We start from the raw sequence: 19,268 nt of genomic DNA, 5'->3' as shown, positions 1-19,268 counted from the left end.
GTTCACGTGGAGAGGACAGCATTCCACAGCATGCTCCATCTTCTCGGTCTTAGATTATTTTTGCCCACTATCACAGTGTTCCCTGGGCCTTGTTATGGGGCAAGTCAGTATAGATGTCACTTATATGGCTGAACATGCACAGTCATTTACTCTCAGTATTTTGAATGAGTAGGACTCTTGCAATAACCACTGCCTACTGTGTAGGAAGCGTCTTTGAACAAGATTGAGAGCAGCACAAATGGTTGCAAAGGGAGAGTCCATAATGGTGAGGGAGGTATGGCAGCAGGCAGCTAGAGAAAAAGCTGAGGGATCACACATTTCCATCCACACGCAGGATATAAGATGGAGTTGAAGTTCTGCTTGTTACTTTGATTTGTATATTGAAACCTAACCATTATTGGAAAGGATTATTCCATTTCTTGAATTGACAATAGAGAATGGTAGGGGCAGTGAATAAAGTGATTGCCATAGAAGCATGAGTACTGGAGTTGTAGCCTACATAAATCTTAAAAGACAAAAACAGGATCTTGAGAGCCAAAACCAGACAAACCAAAGAAGACATGTTTTCAAGCATGCCATATCAGCTAAACATAAGCTCGACCTTGGTTGTAAGGCAAGTGTGATTACCAAAATACACTATTGTACACATCTTTGTACTTTGTGACAGTAAGTAAATATTGTATGATGAAATAAATACATACTGAGATGAGTAGATTTCCAAGGTACCAGAATAATTTTTTCAACTGAGTATTTGAAAACATCCTAAATAATATATATAGAGTCATTAGTAGTGTTTATATTTGGGGCAGGCCTCAAGTGGCATAATGACATAAAAGTGAAATGCTTTTATTGACCTGTGTAATCCTGTTTATTGAAGTAAAATTTTGATCTTCTTTTATTTTAAAATTGATAATTTATAACTATTGTTGTAATCTTTTTTCATTGAATTATATCACTAGCCATCCTTTCAATATTTCAGATTTCTGTAGATGCTGAACAAATCAGAATAGAACTGGAGCCACGAGATAAAACTAAATCTTTGGGCACAATTCAGCAGACAAGAAGGCAAAAAATGCAACAGAAGTAAGAGCTCTGAACACACCAAGGGGCCTGATCTTGTTCTTCCAGCTTTGACTGCTATGATTGTGATTTCTAGGTACCCACAGCTTTTTCATAAACAAGCTTTGCATTTTCAATTTTTTGTCTCCTCTGTTGACCAGAAAATCACAAGATGTAGAATCTGTCCAAGAAGCTGAGGGCCCTTACTGGCAGAGAGTCACTCTTATCCTGGAGTTACTGCAGCACAAAAAGAAACTCAAAGGCCCTCAGATACTGATTCCAACTCTCTTTAACTTGCTGTCAAGGTAATGACTTGGCTTTGATCTGTGAGATAATGGGGTGGTAAAAATTTGCCGTGTTGATTTATCTTCTTCTTTTGGAATACTCTTCTTGTTTACACTGTCTGTCCATTAAAGGAAGTTGAGATACTGTTGAAATACCAAAGAATAGCTTTAGTTACCCTTTACCAATTTCTGTAGCTGACCTCTCTATTGTGTAGTAGCTGACCTCATCTTTCTGCCTGTTTTCCTGCTTAACTTGCAGTATAATATCTAGGCCACCGTCACTTGTATTTTTTAAGGGTGCTGTGTGGCACCCTTATTAGAAAGCATAACAGTAGAATTTGCCACTGAGTAAGGAGTGTGCTGTCATTAGAGAAGTAAAGTAGTTATCCACATTGTTAGAAGGTTGCAAGTAGGTTAGTGGAAAGTACATAAAGAGGAGAAATAATCTGTGAGTTCGAGACCAGCCTGGTCTACAAGAGCTAGTTCCAGGACTGCCTCCAAAGCCACAAAGAAACCATGTCTTCAAATACAAAAAAAAAAAAAAAAAAAAAAAACAAAAAACAAAAATTCTGATATAGTACTTTGCTGTATGAGGTAAAAAACTAGAGCTAGAAATCTTACATGTTAGTCTGTTTAATGATAGTATTTTTTTTTTTTTTTTTATTTTATTCCTTATTGAGTAAGTTTTGGACAGTAGTCGTTCATGTGACTGGATTAACTTTTATGTTCCCAATCGTTTTTCTTCTGGGGTTCCTGAAGGTGTTTAGAACCTTTATCATCGGAGCAGGGGAACATGGAATACACTAAGCAATTAATTCTGAGTTGTTTGCTCAACATCTGCCAAAAGCTCTCCCCAGATGGTGGCAGAATACCTAAAGGTATGCACTTGGTGGAAGGGCAGGGCCGAATAACTATCTGCTTTGCGCATGAGTGTATTAGACATTTTCCTTTCCCTCCACCGTAGATGTCGTAGATGAGGAGAAGTTCAATGTAGAATTGATAGTGCAGTGTATCCGCCTCTCGGAGATGCCACAGACTCACCACCATGCCCTTCTACTCTTGGGTACCGTTGCTGGTATATTTCCGGTAAGTGAAAGGTATAAGTACCTGCTTTAGGGCTTTTATTCCCCAGAAATGCATTGGTGTGTACTGACTTTAATTCATTAGCCAGAGGGTTGGGGCTCAGTCTGGCAAATGTAAGACCCTGGGTTTAGTTCCCATTGTTGCCCAAAAAAGAGGAAGCAACAGCTTCAGTTAGTAAAGTAAAAATGGTAGTAACTTTCTCACTGGGACATGGTAAAGCTTCAGCTGGATGGTGTGTGATTAGTTCTTCATACAATATCTGACACACAGTAGCTACCCAGGAAGATTAGCCAGCCAGTCCCCAGAAGATCTTAGACAAGACAAAAAAAAAAAAAATGAAGAAGTGATAGCTATCCCAGTGGAGAACTCCTAGCCACTGTAATGGATGCAAAGTGTGTTTTATCATTTTATATCAGTCTCCCAGTCATGGATGGTGCTACATGGATGGTGCTTCATTCTTATGTACTTTGACCATTTGTGTGTTTGAAAACTTTGTTGTATGTTTTTATTTCTAGTGGTATAGGGAATTAACACTGAGCAGGCACTCTGCTGTTGCAATATAGCCCCAGCTCCTTGCCTGTTTTTGAGGAAAGATAGTTCTGTTTTTATTGTTGTTGTTTTTTTATTAATCTTTGTTATTTAAAATATAAAAATGATGACAATTTGTACTTTATTTCAGGATAAAGTTCTTCACAATATCATGTCTATCTTCACCTTCATGGGAGCCAATGTCATGCGCCTAGATGATGCTTATAGTTTTCAAGTTATTAGCAAGACGGTGAAAATGGTCATTCCAGCACTTATTCAGGTGAGCTGTGTGGATGCCACCATCATTGTTACTCTTTTTAATTTTTACAAATTTTGTGTAAATGCCAGTTGGAAGCACTCAGAGTCTTCTATATCTTGAATTTTACAAAGGTAAAGCCAGCAAATGGGCTTACAAATTAACTATGTTTTCTGGTACTACCGTCAAATATGTTAAATCTGGTTCCACTGAACGACAATAGTGTAGCCATGAAAATGTTTTGACATCATAATGGTTAAATTTATATTGGCTTTTTTATAATTTGATAATGAACTTTTTAGATTGAGAATACAATAAAGAAAAAATAGGAAAGAACTTTTGCAACTACAATGTCAAATTATTAGATTGCAATTTACCACAGGTTTTTAAAGCATGGTCTGAGAGCCAAGACTCAGAATGTTATCTGTACTAGTGAGATACAAAACTGGAAAGTGAAAAGAAGCTTCAAGCAAAAACGGGTGGTTATCTGTTACCCCTACTTTTTAATATCATTTGTCATGCTTTTGACTCTTGTGGGGGTAAATATATTCACACTTCTCCTTTTAATTCTTGGTGTCAGTTTGGTGTTCCTGTGTTCAATACATTGGTATCTATATAGGGTGTATGCCTGTCATCTGTTTCTGTGTGTATACATACATTATTTGCTAAAGGAATAAGTAAAAGCTAAAGAGTTGAGAATAAGGAAATGTCTACATGGTCTAAGGTAACCAGAAAAATTCATAAGAAGCAGGATCTGAACCAATGAAAGGGAGGACAGGGTTTGTACAGAAATATGAGAGCCATCTGTAGTATGAAATAGAGCACATGCACTGTGTATGTAAAGAGGGACAGTGCAGGTCAGCAGGGAAATTGCTGATGGAATTAGAGGGCATTAGGGGTTAGTCTTTCAGTTCTTTATTTTATTCTCTCACTCAGTCTCTTTGTTTTGATTGTGGGTACCAGAGTGATGTTAGTTGAGCTTGCCTCTGGAAGCAGTGGGAAGCTATTGACCTCCTCTGTACTATGCTTTCTTAGATTCTGCCATATGAGGATGCTTGTGCGGCTGTCTGTCATTTCCTGCCTTCTGTTGTCCTTTGTGTGTGCATCTTGTTTTGTACAGATGATAGATAATTCCAGGGAGGCAAGGCCAGCACTTTACATATGCTGTATTCCCCTTAGAGCCAAGTAGTACCTGAAATAAGACAGGTGCTCACTGAACTTTCATTGAGAGGCCTAGTCCCTTTGCAAGCTGCTTTTGAAGAAGAAGGTTGTTTATCTTACTCAACTCCCTACTTCATCTTTTGCAGTCTGATACTGGAGACTCTCTAGAAGTCACTCGAAACGTTGAAGAGATTGTGGTGAAAATCATCGGTGTATTTGTGGATGCACTTCCACACGTGCCGGAGCACAGGCGCCTGCCCATCCTTGTTCAGCTTGTTGACACACTAGGTGCAGAAAAATTCCTGTGGATTCTCCTTGTCCTGCTTTTTGAGCAATATGTCACTAAGACAGTGCTGGTGGCTGCTTATGGAGAAAAGGTCAGGATATTGGTGGGATGGTAAAGAAGGAATGGGTGGTTTCACATGGGCTTTGGGGTATTGTTCAGCTTACGTATGGAACTAGCCTGCTTAATGTGCGTTATTTGACAGTGCTTGTCCAGAAGCCTTTTCAAGATAGTTTCTGAATTTCCTTTCTTTCTTTCTTTTTTTTTTTTTTTTTTTCAAATTTATTTATTATGTATACAGTATTCTGTCTGCATGTTTGCCTGCAGGCTAGAAGAGGGCACCGGATCTCATTACAGAGGTTGTGAGCCACCATGTGATTGCTGGGGAATTGAACTCAAGACCTTTGGAAGAGCAAACAATGCTCTTAACCACTGAGCCATTTCTTTAGCTTTCTTTAAGCTTTTAGGATGTGTAGACCCAGAACATCTTTAAATAGCAGCCAGACATCCTCTAAGGGCCCTCTGGAGCCTCACTAGTGGTTCTTTTTTAAGCCCAGCAGAATGAGCTGTTGAAACATGCCCTCTGAAAACTGCCTGTGGTGGCACTATATGAAGGGAGGACCTGGCCAGTCATTTGGAAGAGTCAGAGCTTACAGACCCAAAATTGATGGTCCTAGAAAGAGGCAAACACCTCTTGTACCTCAGTCATCCTGTGAAGTTCCTCTGAGGTCTTACTGCATGCTGTCCTGGGTTCCTGTGCAGTTCTTCACAACTTTCTCATCTGATGACAGCTTATACGGAAAAGTACACTTTGCTGAAGGCTCTTTTCTAGCTGTGTCCTTAATGTATGTTTACTATGTGCTTGTTAGGCAGTTTTGTGACCTTTCCCCTTTCTTTCCAAACAGGATGCTATTTTAGAGGCAGACACTGAGTTTTGGATTTCTGTCTGTTGTGAATTCAGTGTCCAGCATCAGGTTCAGAGCTTGATGCATATCCTCCAGTATCTAGAAAAGCTGCCAGAGGAAAAAGAAGGTAAGCATGGGCCAGGTGTTGGTTACCATCTGATCTGAGAGCTGAGGAGGAGCAGAATGAGGCATTCCTTGGAACCCAATGTAGCCGTAGAAGGCCAAGAGCTATGGATTTTCAGTGATCTACCAGAGACCCCTGACCACTGTACCTCTAACACTATTAGCTATAATGGAAGTTTGAGGTTCTGAGATACACATCTTCAGTTTTTAGACCAGTGTTTCAGGTGGAGGTGTCCTTCAGCCTCTGGGCTCAGCCCTCTGGAACTCATGCAGAGCCAGGATGTCTGATTGTCTCCACTTTCCCGTTTTGTTGTATTTTCTGCTTTGGCTGACCCACTCTTCTTAGGCCTGTTGGTCAGTGTGCTCCCATTGCTCATTGATCTGGCAGAGAAAGAGTTTGCTGTCCTCACCAAGCACTGTTTTCCCTTTGAGAAGGTGTCCATTCACCATACTACACCAAAAGCTCAGTGGGCAAATTAGTCCTTGAAGATGAATAAAGTTCATTATGTTTTTGTTGCTGTTTTCCAGACGCTACTACCAAGACAGTATCTAGTAAGAGTGAAGTACAAGAAGAAATGTTACCAATTTTTAAGGTGGATACTCACACAAGCAAGCAACTTCGGCATTTTAAATATTTGTCAGTGTCCTTCATGGCCCAACTCCTGGCTTCCAATCATTTCCTTAAAAAGGTGATATGTTTTTAAGTGTGTTTATGCTAAAAAGTGGTCTTTCTTTTGCTAAAGAACAGTGTTTAAGCTTGGCAATGTCTTGTGAACTATGGGGCATGCCTAGAAAGATAATGAAAAACAGTACACTTCTCCATGATGGCCTGTTGGACTCTATCCACCAGAGGTGAGACCTGGGAACTTCATTCTCAGGCAGTATGGGCTCAGCAGAGGCATGTGAGGATGTACTCCACCAGGCATTTCCAGGCAAATGGGGATAGCATTGGTCATGCCAGCCCCAAACTGCTAACAAACCAAGTGTCTGCTAGTGGAGTGCATAAACCACCTGTTTCTGAGGGGACATGGTGAACAACACAGCCATCCCTCTCTTAAGGAACTATGGTTCATATCATGGTCATGGGTAAAGTGTTGGTGTCTCTCTAAAAGTCAGGAACTAAGGTACTGTCTGTCGTCCTTTCTGTGCAAGAAGAGAAATGGAGTGTGAGAATCAGGAAAAAGAAGGATCAACAGTCTCTTAGACCTACGCCTGAGCACTGTAACTTCCTGGTAGAGATGGTGTGGTGGGGTTATCTCCACAAGATAACCAGCTCTCTCACCCCTATAGAATGTTGTTACTGTTTTTAAGTTGTAGGGAAAGAACTTCATAAGCATAATAATAGAGCATAAATAAGGTACTGAAATGTTGACAAAAATATTCTGAGAGAATTTTTAGGATTTTTTCCCCTCTTAGAGACAGTTTTGCTGTGTAGCTCTGGCTGTCCTAGAACTTCCTCTGTAGGCCAGGCTGGCAGGGAACTCAGAGATCTGCTGGCCTCTGCCTCCCGAGTGCTGGGATTAAGGGTATGTGCCACCACCACCCAGCTAATTTTCCAGAATCTTAAAGGGCACAAAAGGATACTTGAAAAACAGGCTGTGTACATGCATATGAGCTGGCGATATGGATCAGCTGGTAGACGTTTCCTACCAAGCCTGATGATCTGAGTTTGATCCTGGGAACCCACATGGTGGAAGCAGAGAACCCACTCCTGCAAACTGTCCTCCACATGTGTGTGCACTGTAGCACATGTAAGAGCACATGCACCCATATCAAATGTGCTTTCCCAGTTGACTTTTTAAGAAATGGTCTTGATATGGGGAGAGTGTTAGAGAAAGAGTAATCAGTGAGTCAGTAGAATGACCACCAAACTGAGAAACGCAGCTATGTGGAGGTAGACAGGAAAGGTAGCAGGAGGTTTACAAGTCCACAAAGAAAGAGCTGTTCAAGTACTAATGCTGTCATGGTTTGTTTCTGTTTACGGGGAGTCTGTTTTCACACCATGAACATCGAATAATTTTGGTTATAGTAAAAACTTTGATGTGGAAAGTAACACCTAGAACCTTTAAAAGAAAATCAAGGAGAACAATATTGTGATCAAAGGAGAAATAATTTTTCTTTCTTTGATTTAACAAAATACCACCATAAGCAAAGTAGAAAGAAAGCTGTATTTTTTGGGTAAAAACATCTGTTTCCACTGACAAAGAATAGTTTTGGTGAAAAGGAACCACAGCTGGCTAGTTAATACTCGGTGCAGTTCAAGTGCCCTAGTGAGCAAAGCACGAATGTACACTAAATGAGAAGCTGCTTTGCTACCCACCAAAGGGGCAGAAATGACAAAGCTGTTCATACCAAGAGATGCAAGGCTACAGACAAGACGTGCAGTGGTGGGCAGTGTGTATGTGTGCGCACGCATAGACAGCCATTCAGAAGGCAAGCACTTGGCAGATAACAGTGAGGTCAGAGGTGAGTAAAGCCTGCCTAGATGCTTAAGAGAACTATAAAAACATTCCCAAGCTTTATTAGTTAGTGCAGACATCCCCTAATCTGAACTTGGCAGAAATGCCTCAAAACTTTCGAAACTACTTACTTGACACTGTAAGTAGAAAATTGCACTCCTGACCTCTTGTGTCAGGTCACCATCAAATCAGAAGCACACAAGAAATACAGCATGAAATTACCTTCAGGCAATAAGTTAATTTCATGTTTAGACATATGTCTCATCACTATCATTTGTATGGAAATTTTCCAAAATAAAAAAACAATTGAAGTTGAAACAGGCCTCAAGCATTTTAAGTAAGGGGAAGTATTCATTCTATGAAAGGAAAAAATGGACATAAATTATCTAGCTGTAGAGGGAAGTAGATAAATGTATCTACAGAGGACCAATATGAATCATTGGCCTGCAGGAACTAGAACAAGATAGGTTTCCATACACTGGTCTTAATAACCTAATATATGTACTGTATAGAAACTTATGGTTTGGTTTGGATGTTTTGGGAGATTGGGGTTGGTTTGGTTGGTTGATTGGTTGGCTAGTCTTTGAGACGGTTTCTCTGTATAGCCCTGAATGTCCTGGAACTTGTGCTGTAGCCCAGGCTAGCCTCCAAGTGCTAGGATTTAAGGTGTGTGCTGCCCAGGCTCTGTTTAGAAACTTAATGGCAGATTCAGGCTGTCTTTGGTTTGGGATACAGGAAAGGTGGACCAGGAAGCAGTTACATGGTGGACAACAGCTGTTTCCATAACTGGATGAGCTCACAGGGTCACATTTCCATAAAAGAAGCATTGCTCGATGCTGTGTATTTCTGAATCTTGCTGTGTTAGGAATAGGTTTTCTAGTCCGGTCTGGTTCCAGAGTTGTGCCAGCCCCAAATTACATACTGAGACATTGTATTTGATATAATGTTGTTAGCCTATTACTAGTATTTTTTATTGGCTAGCTATGTCTTAAATATTAACCCATTTCTATTAATATAAGTATTTCCACGTGGTCTCATCTTAGCAGAGAGCTAAGTCTCTCTGTTCTCTCAAGTCTCTATCTACATCTTTACTCCTCCCTACTACTTCCTCTCTCCTCCTCTTCTCTTAGTCCTGCCTATCTTGCTTTCCTATTGACCAATAATGCTTTATTCATTAACCAATAAGAGAAACACATTTACAGAATGACATCTCCCATCACTGCTGTGCTTTGTAGATATGCAAACCCAATTAAGTGGCTGCAGCCAGTGAGGGTGATCTGAACTTAATAACCTGTAACATGAGAAGTTTCAGGGGAAAGTTTGTGAGAATAGTCTGTTTCTTTAACCTATGTCAAATGATGTCATCGTCAGCATCCATACTATTTTCATGAGCTCCTTTCATTTGTAGGTGGTTGAAAGTGGTGGTCCTGAGATCCTTCACGGCTTTGAGCAGAGGTATGTTGATTGAGACTTGCAGAGGTACTGGGAGAACATAACAGACACACTGGCCATGTTCACTGCCACTTTGCACCTGTGCTTTTTCATTCTTGCTGAAGACATTCTTGCCCTGAATGCTCCAAGCCAGCGTGAAGGTTTCCCTTTACTGCTTACCGTCTAGATAGCCTAGTAATGACCCTGCCCCTCCTATCCCTCTGAGGTAACTCTGAAATACTAAATTGCCTTTTCTGGGTGTGCCTCTGTTTTAGGTTGCTAGAAACAGTCCTGGGCTATATTAACACAGTAGCACAGTCCATGGAAAAGAATGCGGACAAACTGACTGTGAAGTTTTGGCGAGCCCTACTCAGCAAAGCTTATGACATGCTGGATAAGGTAGTCTTTTACTTTTCCTTAGTATCATGTTTGTTGCTAGTTTTCATGCCATTGTAGAATTATTTAACTTAAACTTCCATTTTAATAATACACTTAGAACTATATTTTTTCTTGATATGAGAATTTCTTTTTTCTTGTTGGAATCTCTTAGTGTCTAGAAACAAACTTGTCTGAAGAAAAGTGTTTGCCTACCAATGATAACAAGTGCCTCAATAAATCTGATGAAGCATTGATCACGTATATATAATGCTCTGCTTCATTGAAGTGGGATAATATAAAAGGCCACTTAGGTGTAATAGATGCATGATTGGCTTTGAAGTTAGGGCATGGCCTGGAGTAGTTTACTTCCCTTTAGTGTTGGGTTTTCAGTTTTGTGTGAGATTAGTAGTAACTACCTGAGAGCTGTTGTAAAAATTATGTATGAAAGAATGTATAAATAATGGCTGGTACCACAGGGCTTATAAAAACAAAGAGTCTGAGTTGGACATTGTGATATATGTCTATAGTCCCAGCATTCAAATCTGAGTTCAAGGCTAGCCTGGACTGCATAGGTATACTTTCAGTCAAAATAACAAAAATTCTATATTACAGAGTTGATTTTTCTCTTTTTCCCCCTTTTGTGTTAAATACTCCCTTCTCTATAGGTCAATGCCTTGTTGCCGACAGAAACATTTGTCTCTGTGGTTAGAGGGCTAGTGGGCAACCCCCTGCCATCTGTTCGTAGGAAAGCTCTTGATCTTTTGAATAATAAGCTACAGCAGAACACATTCTGGAAGAAGAAAACAGTAAGTGAGGACCCTTTTGCAAACCCATATCCCTTCCTCTGCTTGTTAGAGAGCCACATCTAACTCCCCAACAGTTCCCAAGTACACCATTTAAAATGGAAGGATATTACTAGCTGGGTATTGTGTATGTGTGAGAGACAGAGACATGCGTTCATTCTCATGCTATAGCTGTGTTAAGGAAGATCAGAGGATGGAATTCAGCCCAGTGCACTTCTGCTTGCTGTGACCCATGCAGCCATTAGTGCAGCATAATTTGATGTTTTCTCACTGGGATGCTGTGTGTGGATCAGAAGTAGGTCAGGCAGCATATGCACTTGCTTAGCAGTGAGGAACATAGATGGAACTAGGAATAGTGGCACTTAAGAGACCAAGACAAGAGACTCTCAAGTTCAGGTCCTATCCAGACTGCATAGTGAGTTCAAGGTTAGTCTGGGCAATTTAGTGAGACCTTGTCTTAAAAGTCAAATGCAAAAAGAGAGCTGGGGATGTACCTCCATGGTAGAACATTTATTTAACATGATCAAGGCCCTAGCTAGTGTTGCTAGCTAGGGGATTGGGGAGGAACAGTCACTTAGATGTGGTTGTGTGGCTTGGAATTTGGTCTGGATTTTGATCAGATCAAACAGACCCAAGCAGGGGATATGGGAAAGGAGACAGCGCCTTCTTGTGGTTCTGATTATTGGTCATTTTGGCCGCCTCTTCAGGTTCACCGCTTTCTAAAACTGGTCCCAGTTCTTCTGGCCATTGTGCAGCATAAGAAAAAAGAGGAAGAAGACGAACAAGCGATTAACAGACAGACAGCCCTATACACTCTAAAGCTCCTATGTAAGAACTTTGGAGCAGGGAATCGAGAGCCTTTCATACCGGTTCTGAGTACTGCAGTGCAGCTGATAGCACCAGAGAAAAAGGAGGAGAAAAATGTCCTGGGAAGTGCCCTGCTATGCATAGCAGAGGTGACCTCCACTCTGGAAGCGCTGGCCATCCCTCAGCTTCCCAGGTAACTTGGAACAGGAGCCACACTACAGCAGAAAAGGTGAAGTGCCTTGTGGACTTTGTGGCTTCTTGAATAGAAAGTACATGAAAGTCGACTGGTGAAAGAGTTGATCTTGTCTGCTCAGTGGAGAATGCACCATTGCTGTGACCTGCAGACACAGATGCTCTTCCTTTGTGGCATCAGCCTGCTTAGGGTGCCATGGTGTAATTCCCTATTGAGAAGCAGGACCAGGGCAGCTTTTTGCTGCCACAGGAGGAGGCACAATGCTCCTGACTCTGCTGTTGGCTCTGACCATAACCAGCTGTGCAGCTGTGGCAGGTCACATCTTAAAACCCTGCCCGTCATTGTGCAGAGGTGTTCCCTACCTACCCCTCAGGGTTTTTCTTTATAGGGCTTGCCATACTTTGTACAGTCTTGACACCTAGCACATGTTCCTTGGTTGAAAACATCCTTCAGTAGTTACCATTGTGTGAGCACTGTTGGCACCAAGGATTTCTTTTCTGAGTGGTATAAAGTATGTAGGCAGGATTCTGCTTGCTCTGGGTCACCGTGTTGTAGCAAGCACAGCTGCCTGAGGGCTTCTCTTCGTGTCCCCAGCTCCCTTCCTCAGTGTGTGTCTGAGGTGTAAAGCTGCACTAATGCACTTGCTCCTTCTTGCTAGCCTGATGCCGTCGCTGCTGGCAGCCATGAAGAGCACCAGTGAGTTGGTCCACAGCGAGGTGTGCCTGCTCAGCGCCCTGGCTGCCCTTCACAAAGTTGTTGAGACTCTCCCACACTTCATCAGCCCCTACTTGGAAGGACTGCTGACCCAGGTAGGCTTTGGTCGACTATGATTTGCTAGGTGTCTAGGGAAAAGGTTTTACCCATTCAATCCTTTTACTGGCTCTTTCTTCATTTACTGTTTGACAGACAAGATTCTGTTTGATGAATATGTATCTTCTTTTTTCTTTCATTTTGTTCCTTATGCTTCATCATGAAACTAACAGGCAAGGATCCTTTTTTTTTAGTAGGGTGGTTCTGTTTTTCAGCAGTATAGAATGTATTGCTTTTATTTACCTCAGATCTTTGGGAATGGCAGAGAGAGTTGCCTACTTACTTTTGGAAACCAGTATGCTGTGGTTTTGATGGAAAAGTTCTTAACTGTAAGGTGTTTCGTGGACTTCCTCCGCTATAGGTGAAGCGTTTGGTTGCCTGTCAGCTACTTGTTGACAGTGTTATTACTGTTTAATATGTTATCAGTTGCCGTTTGTAAAGCTCAGTCTTGACTGCCATTGTGCTAGTGACTTAAAATTCACTGACTACAGCTTGGGGCTCAAGGTTGCTGTCTCTCAAAAGGCAGCTAGGCTGCTGGAATCATCCTCAACTGTTTTCAGTTAGGAAGAAGCTTAGTTGTAGGAAAACCATCAGGCCAAGAGTCCTTTGTGTTTTTGTGCTTGTTCACCTTCTTCCCTGGCTTCCGGTTAGGAGAAGCATTTACCTGGTATTATCTGCCGGTAGTCAGTTTGCTCTAAAATTCTGTGCTCTGGCATGTGAGCTGGCTGCATGCTGTCACCAAGCCTTGCTGTGAGTGTGGTTATCAGCACAGTGGCTGACAGTTTTTCATTTCCTACAGGTGATTCACCTTGAGAAAATCACTAGCGAAATGGGTTCTGCCTCGCAGGCTAACATCCGCCTGGCATCTCTTAAAAAGACCCTAGCTACTACGCTCTCACCTCGAGTTCTACTGCCAGCCATTAGCAAGACTTTCAAGCAGATCCAGAAGAACTGGAAGGTGAGGTCCTGTTGACTGTTGGACTTTGGATGGGGAATGTGGTACTAAAATGTAGAATGTTCTCTTCTGGGAACATAGTATCATTCACTTCCTGTGAGGATTCACTGAGCTCTAAAACAAAATTTGTATTTTCTGCTGCATTCATGGTAGAATCACATGGGCCCATTTATGAGCATCTTGCAAGAGCACATTGGGGTGATGAAGAAGGAAGAGCTCTTGTCTCACCAATCTGAACTGACCACCTTTTTCCTGGGTGCCCTGGACTTCCGGGCACAGCACTCAGAAGTAAGCTGGTCCCTACTCCCCCTGCCCTAAAACTGTCATCTCCCTGTCTGTGCAAGAGGCAGATTAACATGAGCTGTGCAGCATTTGTCCTTGTCAGAGCATTAGTCCATGCTGTCTAATTAGTTCCTTCATTTTCAGGATGATCTAGAGGAAGTTGGGAAAACAGAAAGTTGGATCATTGATTGTCTAGTGGCCATGGTGGTGAAGCTCTCTGAGGTCACATTCAGGCCTCTCTTCTTCAAGGTGAGGCCTTCTTCCCTGCATCTCCTGCTTACTGTAAGTACTAGAACAAGGAGATGACATCACTGTTCTCTTATGGTTTTAGCTGTATGATTGGGCCAAGACAGAAGATGCCCCAAAGGACAGGCTGCTGACATTTTACAATCTAACCAACTGCATTGCTGAGAAGTTGAAAGGCCTTTTCACTCTGTTTGCTGGCCATTTGGTGAAACCTTTTGCAGACACCTTGAACCAAGTAAACATCTCCAAAACAGGTTGGTGTAGCTCTTTTGGGCCAGTACCAGCCTTGTCTATGTGTCTGACACAGGCAGTTAGCATGAGACCTGGAGCTCAGAAAAGATTTTCATGTCCCTTTTCTGCTAAGGATGGTGAATTGTTACTTTATTATATTTTCTACTATATTAGAACAAACAGTAATCAGTTAACACAGAGAAAGAATAAAGTGGACATTACTACTCATTATTGGTAATGACTTTGTAATAGTAAATCTGAGGCTGGAGACAGTTCATTGGTAGAGTGCTTCTGCGATACAGGTGAGATTGTGGGTTGTATCCCTAGGTTTGGATTGGTCTATTCCCCACTAATACACAGCTAAAGTGACTGAACTTGCCCAACTAAGCATCACAGTCTTCACTGTGAAGGAGAGCCCCATCTCTGAAAGGCCATTGTTTGTAGCTCACAAACTACAGCTTCTAGGGCATTTCCACAATCTCTTCTGGTTGTAATTGTGACAGTGTTCATAAACACCAGGAATTAAGTAATGTTTTCCACTTGTACTCTTTCCCTGCATACAGATGAAGCGTTTTTTGACTCAGAACAGGACCCTGAAAAGTGCTGCTTATTGTTGCAGTTTATCTTAAACTGCTTATACAAGATCTTCCTTTTTGACACCCAGAATTTTATGAGTAAAGAGAGAGCAGAAGCTTTGATGATGCCTCTGGTGGATCAGGTAACCTACTGGATAGTCTTTGGTCACTGAGGCTGCCTGGACCATTCTTGGCAGTTCTATACATGCTGCATGTTAGCTTGCAAGGCTTTTTTTTTTTTTTTTATAAGGTGTTTTTTTAGGGGAGAGATCCGTTATGAAAATATTATTCAAAAATGGATTTTTCATGGTATGACTTGTCTTCATTGTGGTATTCATTGAGTTTTATTTGGGAATTTTTCAAAAGGAAAGAAATGGGATTTCATTGTGTTTCCCATTGAAAAGGTGTTGACTGTCAACTGAGACTCGCTGGGCATGGATGCCCTCACAGGAAAGTACCGCTTCCCAAGTCTTCCAGAGGGAGAGCTTGCTGCTAAGGCCTTTTTTAGCTATTTGAGCTCCAGAGGGAAGAAATTGGCCATAGAGACAAGGCTAGGGTGGGGGAACCTACTTTTGAGCCTGCTAATATTATGAAAGGTGGTAAAACACACACCAAGGGTGTGTTCAGGCACAACAAAAATGTGGCCTGTTGCTGACACCATGTGTCTTTCTTCCCAGCTGGAAAATAGGCTTGGAGGAGAAGAGCGGTTCCAGGAACGGGTGACCAAGCACCTAGTACCCTGCATTGCACAGTTCTCTGTGGCTGTGGCAGACGACTCCATGTGGAAACCACTGAACTACCAGATTCTGCTGAAGACAAGAGACTCCTCCCCTAAGGTGAGGACATGGGTCACAGTCTCTGAAGCTGAAGCTGCATCCCATGGGTGTGGCCTGAATGCCCACCTATAGGGCACTGATAGGGAGAGCCTGGCCCTAGGCTCGTTACTAGAGGTCTGAGCTACTGTATAATAGAGAATTCTAACCTTTAAAGAATTCTTGGGCTGGGAAGATAGCTTAGTTGATGAAGTGCTTGTTATGCAAGCACATGACTCAAGTTTGATCTCTAGAACCTACATAAAAAGCCAGCATGCTGGCGTGTATCTCGAGTTCCATGTAAAAATAAGAGACTTGCCCGAAAACATTAAGGTGGTGGCTCCTGAGAAACACTTGAAATTGGCCTCTGGCCTTCAGGTGCACGTGCACACAGTGTATATGGCACCTACCACACACAAATTCATATACCCACATATACAATAAAGAATTCTGTGTTTCTTCTGCAGGTTCTTTATAAATAGCTGAGTTTCCCAAACCCCTAGGCATGGTAGGCATAAGCATTAAAATCGTTTCTTAATACCTCTGAGTCTTAAGTAGTAAAAACTCCAGGGGTTGGAGAGATGATTCAGGGCTTAAGAGTGGTGCCTGCTCTTCAAGAAGTCCTGCATTCAATCCTCAGCAATTATATTGTGGCTCACACCATCTATAATAGGAATACCTGCATGAAGTACACTGTATATGTGATAGATAAATCTTTAAAAAAAGAAAATTCCAAATTATTCCTTTTTTTAATGTCAACTGTGCCCTGAGATAAATAAATACTCTTTACTTAGAGCAGAAGTAAGTGCCATAGTACACTGGGTGAAGTTCACATTCCTTACCTGGAATTTTCTAGCAGTTTTATTAATAAATCACCATCTCACAAACTTTCTTATGACAATCTCACTGGGAAACAGCCCAAGCAGAATTTTATTACGTTTATTAGGAGTTCTTACACAGTTGTAGAAACAAATTTATTTTAGTATTTTATTTTGATTACATATTAAGAAAATCTTGATCAAATATAATTAGGAAAATTATTTCAAACTAGAAAAGGGACTGTTTTATTTCAGTAGTCTGCTGTCGATACCTCATAGTTAACTTGCATTGCTCATGATAATCAAGGTATGTGGAGAGAACACCCAAACTTTTATTCAGTGCTGAAATGAGACTAGCCAAGTGGGTCTCTTGACATACAGGCACTGCTACAGAGGGCCAAGGTCTCCCATCACCAGGTTGGTACCATCTCTGGCAACCCAACAAACTACCCCCAGTTTAGTTACATTTATGACTTCCTTAAATTTGCATGTGTTACATGTGTGGAGGTCAGAGGCCAACTTGCAAGAGTCCTTTCTCTCCTTCCCTCATTGTGTGGTCCTAAGAACTGAACTTGGGCCACCTACTAAGCTATCTTACTGGCTTTTGCTTTTTGTTTTTGTTTGTTGTGAAGGTTTTCACATTTTAAAGTGCTGCAGTACTAGAACACAGTTTGAAAGCACTAAGAAGCCGATTACCCATATTCTAAATAGCTCTCAAATGGGCACATGAAGTGTGTGTGTGTGTGTGTGTGTGTGTGTTGCACACTGAGCGATCACAGTGAGGAGGTAAAGCAGTCCTCAGTGTCGGTCAGGTCTTACGGCAATGGACATCAGCAAAGGACAGTTGAAACGGCCTCATTCTTGATGCCTATTCCTTCCAGGTCCGGTTTGCAGCCTTGATTACTGTCCTAGCAGTGGCTGAAAAGCTGAGAGAGAATTACATTGTTCTGCTTCCAGAGTCCATTCCTTTTCTAGCAGAATTGATGGAAGGTAAGTCTGAGGCCAATAAACAGTGATGCAAAATCCTGTGGCTACAGGCTCCCTGACACAGCACAAGTCAGGAAGCTGTCACCTCACCGTCACTGAGAGCAGCCTGCAGTACATGACTGGTGTCTAGCCCTGTGTTTGTACTGCTCATGTGGGCCATGGTATTATTTATGAAATAACTTCAAATATTTACATGAATATTTGTGCCATTACATCATAATCAGTTGTCCACTAGAATGACAAGCTGTACTTATTAGTACTCGGTGTTAGGTACTGACATAATCTTACAGTAGATTCACACTGCCCCTCTAAGAAACTAGAAACTCAGAAAGCTAAAGACGTTGACTGCACTAAGTGGCAGGTGGGGCTTCTTTAACAGGAACACCTCTTCACTGACATGCCTCCTCCTCATCCCTCCTAATGCCTTTCATATTAATTGGGGATGGAGGAAGGAGAGGTAATTTTGTGTCTCACTGCCCGTGCATCTGGTGTCTAACAAGAGCTCTAGGGCTTGGATTTGAATGTGGCCCCTTTCTTGTGACTTGATCCTCTTTGGCAGCCAACAAGAACATGCCTGTGGAGGAGTGGGGGTCAGTGCTTCTGTGCCCAGTGGAATGGTCTGTTAGGCAGGATGGCTGCAGGCCCACTCATAATTCTGGGTTTTGTGTGTTAGATGAATGTGAAGAGGTGGAGCATCAGTGCCAGAAGACCATCCAGCAACTGGAGACCGTGCTGGGGGAGCCGCTGCAGAGCTACTTCTGAAGCAGACTCGAACCTGCGCCCTTGTGCTCTGTTACAGAGTCCACCCTCTTGTTCTTATGTGGGGGGTGTGGTGCCATATTACTTTTGGTACTTTCACATCTGCCAATATTTAATGTTTTTACAAAATCCCTGCCTGTATAGGTTCCCACAGAAGCCTCTCCTGCCTTTTGTACAGAGTTACTAAGGAGTAAATGGGATGGTGTTTTATATGAACTATTTGATATTTGTCTTTGTCCTGGCTGGTGTTCCGGGTGAGATAGGTGTGTTTAATTTCAGTACTGAGATCTAGTACTTCTCTGAAGCACGGGATCTCGCTGTCCCTTGCAGTGCCTCGTGTGTGGTATACGTGTTGTAAGTACTACCACCCACAGTAGCGGTCTGGGTGGAGAAAATGGCATCATGCCACAACATTCATTCAAAAAGAAATTTTTGGTGAAGATGCAATTTGACTCGGGGCTGTGCTTGTCTCCACTGTTCATCTTTTGTGTTTGTAGGGAGATAAAATATGCTGTTTAGGAAATAGCCCACACCTAACTAACAGCTCTCAGGAAGGATAGCAATGTCATCAACAGTTTTGTAGTTCTCTATCTAGTATTGTTACAGTGAGGCTGAAAATGAGAGTTCAAATAGAATTAAACCAGTTTGCCTTCAGGACCTACAGCATGGATGAACTATTCTATAGAGTATTCATTTTAATTTAATATAAAATTTTAATGTAGAATTATGATAAACAAAAAATATCATTTTGCACTTTAGAGATAAAACTTAGAATTATACAATGAAACTTAAATTAAATTCCAGCAGCTTTTTTTTTAAAGACCAGAATCTGGGAATTAAGATTGATTCTATTCAGAATCAGTCCTAATAGCTTTGTGTAAAACAGAAATGAAAATAAGCTTTTCTATGAATGGGTTTTATTTTTCCCCCGAGTGCTTTTCAGAACTGGGAGGTTCTAGAGCCTCCTGGGTTCCCCACGGATTGCCCAGTTATACCCACCAACCCATATCTAGAGCCTCCTGGGCTTTCCACTGATTATT

The 19,268-nt window shown here is 41.8% G+C and overlaps 1 protein-coding gene across 1 annotated transcript in view; it reads left to right on the top strand.

Annotated features, from left to right (window-relative positions):
* Heatr1 (HEAT repeat containing 1) overlaps nt 1-18,444 on the top strand; it is a 46,143-nt gene extending 27,699 nt beyond the window's left edge. Inside the window, exons 25-45 of the mRNA XM_051194736.1 lie at nt 980-1,083; nt 1,221-1,364; nt 2,103-2,221; nt 2,308-2,429; nt 3,106-3,234; nt 4,518-4,748; nt 5,560-5,686; nt 6,211-6,371; nt 9,550-9,596; nt 9,848-9,971; nt 10,616-10,756; nt 11,461-11,753; nt 12,412-12,562; nt 13,363-13,521; nt 13,672-13,806; nt 13,945-14,049; nt 14,132-14,300; nt 14,841-14,995; nt 15,530-15,688; nt 17,364-17,472; nt 18,143-18,444. Of these exons, the coding sequence (XP_051050693.1) occupies nt 980-1,083; nt 1,221-1,364; nt 2,103-2,221; nt 2,308-2,429; nt 3,106-3,234; nt 4,518-4,748; nt 5,560-5,686; nt 6,211-6,371; nt 9,550-9,596; nt 9,848-9,971; nt 10,616-10,756; nt 11,461-11,753; nt 12,412-12,562; nt 13,363-13,521; nt 13,672-13,806; nt 13,945-14,049; nt 14,132-14,300; nt 14,841-14,995; nt 15,530-15,688; nt 17,364-17,472; nt 18,143-18,231 (2,973 nt within the window). The 3' untranslated portion in view covers nt 18,232-18,444. The remainder of the gene's footprint in view (nt 1-979; nt 1,084-1,220; nt 1,365-2,102; nt 2,222-2,307; nt 2,430-3,105; nt 3,235-4,517; nt 4,749-5,559; nt 5,687-6,210; nt 6,372-9,549; nt 9,597-9,847; nt 9,972-10,615; nt 10,757-11,460; nt 11,754-12,411; nt 12,563-13,362; nt 13,522-13,671; nt 13,807-13,944; nt 14,050-14,131; nt 14,301-14,840; nt 14,996-15,529; nt 15,689-17,363; nt 17,473-18,142) is intronic.
* The last annotated feature ends 824 nt before the right edge of the window (nt 18,445-19,268 follow it).

Source organism: Phodopus roborovskii, unplaced genomic scaffold (assembly GCF_943737965.1).
Source record: "Phodopus roborovskii unplaced genomic scaffold, PHOROB, whole genome shotgun sequence".
NCBI classification, from domain to species: Eukaryota; Metazoa; Chordata; class Mammalia; order Rodentia; family Cricetidae; genus Phodopus; species Phodopus roborovskii.
Note: the sequence above shows the minus strand (reverse complement) of the source record. Positions and strands in the feature narration are given on the sequence as shown.